Source organism: Plectropomus leopardus, chromosome 9, assembly GCF_008729295.1.
Source record: "Plectropomus leopardus isolate mb chromosome 9, YSFRI_Pleo_2.0, whole genome shotgun sequence".
Taxonomy (NCBI): domain Eukaryota; kingdom Metazoa; phylum Chordata; class Actinopteri; order Perciformes; family Serranidae; genus Plectropomus; species Plectropomus leopardus.
Window position 1 is genome coordinate 14701454 of NC_056471.1, and position 9218 is coordinate 14710671.

Below are 9218 nucleotides of genomic sequence, written 5' to 3' on the forward strand. Positions count from 1 at the left end.
AAAAAAATGTAATCACATGACAAATAAACAAATACAAGGCAAAGCTTTACAACAGACAACAATACAAAAGACTCATTGTTATGTACATAGAGGTGTGACTGTTGGGCTGATTCAACTGGAAATTCTTGTTCTTTCTGTGTGGCATTAGTATCACTGTTGTTAGTGCGCTCTCTCTTTCTACCAACAGCTGGATGCACTGAGTTTAGGACGGGGACTCAGATTGTATCCTGGGAAATGAAGGAAATCATTTACTTAAACAGACAGTTCATACTATAATCATAAATACATATTTTTTCTTGTACTTTTAGTGCTATTTATTTACTATTATCAAACTAGATTGTTTTGGTGTAAGTTGCCAAGTGTCATGACACGTTTACTTAAACCTTATTTCATCTAGAAACTATTTTCTTTCTACAGAATCACACCCACTAACCGTGTCACTGCACAGAAGGAAGTGTGCACCTACTGCTGGCTCACCTTTGTTACAGCCCAGCCGAGGAGGAGGCCATTAATGTATATATTGTGCGCTGTCACGAGCATGAGCGTCTTGTCAAAGAGTAGATACACTCTTCCTGATAACCTTTGCAAGTGTAATTCATTTGACAGAAAATACCTGAAACTGCTCACAAAAAGGTCTGTGGATTACTTTCAGTGACCTGGTCATGATGTCTGGAAAGAGACATTTGCTGTTATGTTTTTTTTTAGTTGAGACAAGGCAGACATCTCTACAGCCAATATCCCCAAAAACAGCAACTTACACCAAAACAATCTCAATTGAAAAATGACACTACAGGCAAGAGAAAAAATCAGTATTTTTTATTTTTATTCAAACTGTTCCTTTAAGGAGTAGGTTTGATGTTTTGAGACTGAGAGGGATGCAGCAATATGATAACAAACAATATTTCACCACAAAATAAGATGCAGAATCCCGTGAACAACATACACTGATGACACTGTTGAAGATACTGCTCATGAAAAATGAGTGTGATGCCTTTAACATAAGCAACCAGAAGACAGCAGATCCACTTCCCGTACTGGCAGTGGTAGAAAGGTTACAGTGAGTGACTGCAAATTCAGAGCATCCTTTTGGGACTGAAAGAACATATTATATCAAAGATTTCACACCACAGTATTTATATAGAGAGAGCTCACAAGACAACCAAACAGAAATCAACCTGCCTGTTTTTTGTTTTTTTTTTTTGTTTGTTTGTTTTTTAATGTTTTAAATTTTCAGTCTTATATCAAATTTAATGCAGGTAAAAATGAAACAATTAGAAATGACTCAAGAACACTGATGACAAAGAAATTTGTCTCTCACAGCTACTTATTGTCCAAAAAGAGAACATCACACTGCAGCCTGAAGCATCACTTAAACCATAAAACGTGTCACTGTGGATGCACTCTCACGTAAGCGCCACACGTATCCTCAAAAGTCACGTCCTCAGCTCTGGCTTCATATCGGCCTACCAGGTGGGCATCATATCAGGGAACCACATGCGGCCGAGGTGTTTAGACACCTCACTGTGAATCTGCTCCATGTTGTAGCTGCTGTCTGGGATCAACACCTCCTCCATGATCGACAGTTGAGTCAGCCTGCCCCCACACATCTTTACAAATTCCACAAAGCCACTGCAGGTCACTTCACACTCGCCGAGCCCGATGGCAGTCAAGCTTTTGCAGCGTTCGGCAATGCGGATCAGCTCCTCATCCAGGGGTTGAAGGCCGTTGGCGCACACCACCAGCTCCACCAGCCGAGGGCAGTTCAGTCCGATACGGCCCAGCATCTCTTTGCTCACTGCCCGGCCAAAGTACAGGTGGGTGACTGGAGTCTCCTCGCGGAAGAAGGGCTCAAACTCCTCCTCATAGAGGAAGAAGTACATGACTATGTTGACCTTGGGTGAGTGTCGTACCAAAGCCTCCCAGCTGCTTCTTTTGATGGTGTGAAAGTGCGTCTGCCCGGGGTTCTCGCTCACCACGTCAATGCGCAGGTGCTCCAAGTGGACATGTTTTTCAGAGGAGAGGGCGAGCAGGAGCTCATCACTCAGGAGATGGTAGTTTAATGCCAGCTCTCTGAGTCCATGGCACTGGTCTGCAACACACAGGATACCTGAGGACAGAGAGAAGTCAGAACATCTGAATGGGAACAGATCATTAGAAAGAAAAAATAATAAAATAAATAAATAATCAGCGTGGCTCGAGGGATGGCGAATCAGTAGATTGGTCCACCTCTTTGGTCCAGACTGAAATATCTGTCACAAATCTCTATCTGGTTGCCACAAAGTAAAGCAGCATGGAGCATCCTGGTGGCAGAGGGATGTAATACACTGACCATGAACTTGTGCTTCAAGCATTGATGGATTAAAGATGCATTATGTAAGATCTGGACATATTTTAGTTTAACGGAATGTGAAGGAGTAACACCTTTGATTTTATGTCCAAAATGCCTATGTATTGTATCACAGAGACATCTACTACTAAACAGCCAAGGAAGGGCCGTTCCTTCTGTGATGATACATCCTGACCTGAGAGGCGATGGTGAGTCACTGTAGCCTCTAATGTGCCGCACAAGAGGATGAGGAAGTTGAGCCAGTCAGAGCAAATAGCATAGAGTCAATGGATACAGCGCAGTGGTTACAGTATCAGTGAATTAGTGCGTAAGAAACACAGCGATGGCAGAGTCTCCAGGAAAGCAACTATTATCCCCATCACAAGCAGCACCCTGAAAGAAGCAACGTTCAGCAGCAAAGAAAAGTGATGATAGAAGAGGCAAAACCAGAGTAAATATAGGTGTGGCTTTCCAGTGCTGGAGACAGCTCTTAGAGAGTAAAAAGATGCAGTTTGATGGTGAACTCCCAACTTTTAATTTAGACTGGTAAGTAACATCTAACGTTGGCTATTTACCAAAACATATCTTTAGTGTAACTAATGACAACACAAATTTTACTGACTTGCCTTTACTTATGACTTGACCAGCAAACTGTCACTTGAATTAACACAAGAGACTCAAAATGACCACAAAGAAACATTGAACAACTATAAAGAGATGTAAAAAAAAGACTACAAAGAGACACAAAATGACCACAAAGAAACAAAACAGGTAGAGGTCACAACGAAATACAAAATTCCTACAAAGACATATTAAATGGCTACAAAGAGACACAAAATGATTATAAAGAAACATAAAACAGCAACAAAGAGACACAAAAAGACCACAGAGACACAAAATGACACAAAGAAGCATAAAATGAAAAACAACAAAGAGACTAAAAATGAGATGCAAAAACTCTGCAAAGCGATATAGGGACAAAACAACCACAGAAATTACTACAAAAAGGGCCAAAACAACAACAGACACAAAAAAGTAAAACAAAAAAAAACCAAATAAAATAAAGGGACACAAAATTATCACAAAGAGACATAAAACCTATGAGAGATGCATGACAACTGAAAGAAGACACAAAACAACAACAGAGAGAGGCCAAACAATTCTAAGGTTGTGTGCCGATGGAGGAGAGGTGGAGGGGCCTTCTGCATGTCTGTGCCAGGGGGCCCATTGTTTCACAATCCGCCCCTGCCAGTGAGCAGCATTTGCTGCACATCATATCCCTTTTCGTATCTCTATTCTCTAAAAGCAAAACAAAAAATACTTTAAAATTTAAAAAAAAGTTCAGTGACCTGCTGGGGAGACGTGAGGACAGCTGCTCATCTTCAGCAGCTTCAGGGTGTCGCTGTTGTTGGCAACCAGGACCTTCAGGGACGGGTCGTCTACTGGGGTATCATCAATCTTGATGGAGGACAAAGACTTGGAGTTGACAAACACGACTGTCAGCGCAGACACAAAGTGGGCCTGAGGAGGGATAAATAATGCTGATTAAACCAGGACACCTTATACCAAACACAGTACCAAGTGCACAAAATTGGGGATAAACTAAAATTGCTGTACAATAAAGGAAGAGGGAGGGAGCTGATTGTAGTATTTAGACTGAAAATTAAATAGTGGTTAAATTATGTGACTGATCCAACTCTTACTTTATACTAAACAAGGCAGCAGTGAAAGTGTGGAGATGCACATATGAAGCTCAGACAGTCTGTTTACCTGAGACACATCCATGAAACTGGGCCGCGCTGTGGAAATCAGCCCCAGGGTCTTAATGGTACAGTTCACCAGCTGGGAGAGAATGTCACAGGCCGCCTCTGCAGATTCTGTGCAGCTGTCCACCTGATTTACCAGCAGAGATTCACCATCAAAAACACACAAAAAAGAGGAATGGAAAGACGCAAGGAGATGTACTGTAAGAATAATCTCAGCCTGGATGTGTTAATGCAGAGGCAGCTGAGGCGTCGGATCCGCTCTGCAGCAGATGGTTCTGATTAAGGAGGCCACTGTGTCAAGGCAGCTGTGTTGTGAAAATGGAGGAGGAGGTGAAAGGAGAGGCGAAATGGGTGACAGCAGGGAAGGCTCTTACCTTGAAGCTGACGTACTGCAGGTGCTGGGCATGCCTCTTGATAATCTGCTGAATGAGGTCAGGATGAGTGGAGCGCAGGTACGACGTGGCCGACTGATTGAGCTCAAACTCAAACCTCCTCCACAGGTCAGGGGTGTGAAAGACGTTGTTCCAGCGGCGGCACACAGATGAGGCCCTGGCCCGGTCTACGAGGGAGAGATGCTGAAAGATCTGCAGGACGACGTGGTGGGGCAGGTTACCCCAGTCCTCTGCTGGTGTCAGGGCGAAGCTGGACGTCCCCCGCTTCTGTTTCTTAGCCCTGTCCTCACGGGAGAGGAAGTGCTGGCACTTTGATTTGAAATCCCTCTTCCCTCGCTTCATTCTGAAACAAATCAGCAGACATGAGATGAGAAATGGTTCAAAGTTTAATGCAAACAGTAAAAATCTTTATGCATAATCATATCCATGCTTTTTTTGGATAATTTTAAGTACTGCCTGAAAGTTAAAGTTGTATGTGGCTGAAACCGGACAAAATGTTGGATGATCGTTAATTTCACCTAAATAATGTTATTTTCTCTCTCCCTGCCCACATAAATAACATTGCAATTGCTTAACAGCGAAACCTCAAGAGGAATTTATATTTCCAATAACAATATTATCACTGCTTGTTATTCTTTAAACAGCATACTTATAACAGTAAATATTTCCATCTTTTTTTAATTGTTGCTTTTAACCCAGTGTCTCAGGCAGCTATACAGCAATTACATTTGACTGAGGAGCATTACTGAAAATGCTTGTTTTTAATCTTTTACTTTTTAAAAATGTAAAACACTGGCTGGTACTTAATCTGAGAAATCAATGATAATCAGTGGTAGGAGAAATCATCAGATCCTTGAAAAGTAGAAATACTACAGTCAAACAAAAACTTGATAACAAGGAAAGTTCTGAATTAAAAATGTTACTTTACCTTAATATTTTCAGGAAAATTAACATAATATCATAAGCAGATGATATCTTTTTTATTACTAACTGATAGATTGAAATAAATGAATGAATAAAAAAGTTAAGTTCAATATTTCCCTCTGAATTGTGAAGTTAAATTCGAAAGTTGCATAAATACTCAATTAAAGTACAGTTGCCTCAAAATTTTACTGAAGCATGGTTGTTGAGTAAATATGCTTAGTTACTTTCCATCACAGGTAATAATCAATAATTGTTTATTAATGTAACTGCTCATTCTATCAGACATTTTATATTTATAAATCTACCTGGCTTCAATAAAAATGTAGTGAAAGCTGTTTATTGTTCCTCCGTCGTTCACTGAGTTAGAAACCTTCACTGATTTCAAGCTTGCATGCATGAAAACTGCCAGAGGCGAAGTCAAATACTGTATACTGATGGATACTGAATGATTACATACTCACCTCAAAAACTTGTTGAAACTCTGGACAAATGAACTATGATGCTGAAACCTTCTTACTAAGACATTCCCCGGGTCTTTTCAAAGTAACCTCACACTCACACAGCATGCAGGAACCACTAATTTGAAATATCACCAACTCATTAGGTTCATGACTAGTGACTTAAATCTTTTTAAAGGGGTATTTAATAAAGATGAAAGGTATGACCATTCAAAGCTGAATGTCCCTTTCCTAAGCTGAATCAGAAAGCGTAACTAGCTCCCCAGTACTAAAAAAAATTATCTGAAATGCCTCTCGCGTTTTGCACCCCTCCTTTCTTATAAATAAAGAACAGTCCCTTAATAGAGTTTAATTTTATGTCTTCACATCTCACTAACCAGACCTGTTTTGGGGGCTTCAGTTGGTTTCAAAAATAAACACTGCGCTTGTAAAGATGTTGCTCCACCCAACAAATAACAATAAACAACTAATTTTTAAGAGATACTTTTAAACTCTTTAAAAGCACGATTGAAATTATTTGCACTCTTATGATAAAAAATAATAATCCATACTAATCTACCAATTGAGCTGAGGTGAGCTGAAGTAAACAGACAAATCACCACTTGCGGCGCCAGATAGACGCGTTCACACATATCTGAATGCACAATAAGTCACGTATGATTTTAAACACAACAAACGCCAATAAAACACGTGTTTACTTACGTGAACGGCTTAAAAACAACACCCTGATCTGGGTTTGGGGCTCAGCCGGTGGAGGAGACAGCGTTCGCTTGGAGCCATGGCTGAAGATGACTGGAGAAATGCTGGCTGTTGCTGATATAGGACAGCAGGAGCAGCTCCCGTAATAAGCTCTCCTCTTGGCTTTAGACAGCTTGACGAGCGCAGCCGAGCAGCCGGTACACGTGAGCGGGGAAAACATGGATCTGCTCTGCTGCATCTGCAACCAACCACCGGGCATGCAGGAGAATATCCAGCAGCCAACAGATACACGCTCCTGTGTTTGTGTGTCACTAAAGAGAGTTTACCTTTTACTATTTTACTTATTTGTTTACACTAGTGTGTGTGTGTGTGTGTGTGTGTGTGTGTGTGTGTGTGTGTGTGTGTGTGTGCGTGCGCGCGCGTGTCGGGACCAATGCTGAGAGCACAAGATACTATGTGCACGCGTACTGGGAAAGTAGGTCAGTGTGTCAAAAGTGTGAGTGTGTGTGTGTGTGTGTGAGAGAGAGAGAGATGTGAAAATGGTCATTAATAATAACAAATGAACACTATATAACAGCCTTTTATTCCTCCCTGGAGTATTGAACTGATGCAGATTAAACAGCATCATGTTTAATAAACGCAGAAACAGTGTTTTTATTGCAAGGTTATCTCTGACAGGTAGAAATTGAAGTATTATCCTGAATACTGTAAGTTTACCTCACTGAAAAGATGGAGGGAACTGTCCATATATGTTGACAGGATTATAGGTTCTTCTTTGTGTTTGCATTTCCTTTTCCTACTGCTAATCAAACTGTTTGTGCTTCGATTGACTGCCATCATTATAGCAGGCACAGTGGGTTTTTTTTGTAAGATATTGCTTTTATGTGTATTTATTCATTTATTTATTTATTATATTTTAAAGCACGATATAAAGGTCTTACTGGTCTTACTTTAATGACCAGTTCTAGCATTTGATTTTGACAGCAAGTCTCCAAAATGCCGTTCTCTCACTGTCAATCGGTGGTAAGGACTACTTTATGATTATGGTATAAGCATGTGTACTTTTACTGAATTGGCAGCCCTGATCTTTTTGTGTGTTTGGCTATTGAACCTTTTACCCTTTTCTGAATATGGCAAATGTTTCCCACATGGTTTTCCATTCATCATGTCATATAAAACTTACCAGTTGCACTGGTGGAAACAGAAGTGCTGCCAACACTTGATCCACATCATGGTATTTGTTTATATTCAGTTGTTGATAAGCTCATAATAGTGTTGTTTGACTACTCGAGATGTTTGCTTAATTTAGATTAGAATTTAATAGTACTTTCTTTTGCAAGTTATTTGTTTACTTTATTCACTATTATTGTTATTGTTGATATTGTTATCATCATCATCATTGTTATCATTATTATAATTTTGTTTGGCATGTATAGTCTTTGCGTTATCAGTATTTTCTTTTGTTTTTGTTTGTGAGTTGGGCAAGTATACTATCTTTTTTTCCTTTTTTTTTTTTTTTAAACCAGAGCAAGAGAGGCAGCAGGAGTTATGATTTCTTTGTTCCTTTTAATTACTTGTTTGTTCCTGTGGAGTAAATATAAGAAATGCATAAAATTTGAATGGACTTCCTTTGCCTGCGTATATCATCACATGCCTGGTGCATTAGTGGCCCTTTGTTTTTTTTTCAATGTTTGATTTTAATTTTACTGACTCATGGCCTCATCAAAGGGCGAATTAATCAATAATGCATTATGCATGGTGACAGAAAAGCTAATGATATTTGGTAAGCCATAATCAGGAATGCAAAAGGAAGGGTGTTTGAAATCAGTTTGATTCCAGACAGTGTAAGTCACTTCTGCCTCTGTATCTTTAGACTTTGAAATGCATGCAGCCGTGCTTCAAATAATAATGCAGCTGACTCCATGTTTTTATTTCTCACACAGTAGGCTAAATTAATATAAAGTGTTTATAGTTCATTTGGATCCCCATTAGTTGTTGCCTTGGAAACGCCTCCTCCTCCTGGGGTCCATTCCTGGGAATCTATACTAGGAACCAGCTTATGTAGCAATAAAACATCTAACACAGCAATTTATAAAATCATATCCCATTTTTTTCACAAATGAAACAGGGTATTCCCCAATAATAAAGCAGGACCCCTCCAGCCAGTCAGCAAGATGCTTCATCCCTAAAATATTCAGAGAGGTGGGGTATTTTTTTCAAACTTTCTTTATTATGCACAAGAGCATTTACAAAAATGCATATTGATAACCAGCAGGGCAAAACAAACAATAAACAGATAAATAATACATGAAAGGATACCATGAAAAGATAAAAGCTAAAAAGCAAACAAAAAATAATTTCATAATGCCAGGGTTTGTATACATGTGTCATAATATATAATAACTAAATGGACTAGAAGTTGCAATTTTATTACCATGGTCAAATGTTTATGTCACGTGCACATTAGGGGTCAGTCAATACCAGCTGGACAGCAGCAGGAGAGTTGGCAGGTTTGCCCTGTGTTAAAGGCGCCCCCATGAGGACAACCAGTAGGCTATATTTTGCAATGTTACATCAAAGGTGCTTCAAGTTATGTGAGTTAGAGTGTAGCTGGTGATGTATCCTGATCACACAGGACGTATTGATTATGCAG

General features: G+C 39.8%; 1 protein-coding gene across 1 annotated transcript; it reads right to left on the reverse strand.

Annotated features, from left to right (window-relative positions):
* Window positions 1-1306: 1306 nt before the first annotated feature.
* On the reverse strand, window positions 1307-6626 carry fbxl3l (F-box and leucine-rich repeat protein 3, like). Its single transcript, XM_042493678.1, has 5 exons — window positions 6569-6626; window positions 4467-4827; window positions 4097-4219; window positions 3676-3847; window positions 1307-2107 (listed from the first exon to the last, which is right to left on the reverse strand). Exons 2-5 carry the CDS (start codon window positions 4824-4826, stop codon window positions 1464-1466), a joined length of 1299 nt encoding a protein of 432 aa, XP_042349612.1. The 5' UTR covers window position 4827; window positions 6569-6626; the 3' UTR covers window positions 1307-1463.
* Between the last annotated feature and the right edge of the window lie 2592 nt (window positions 6627-9218).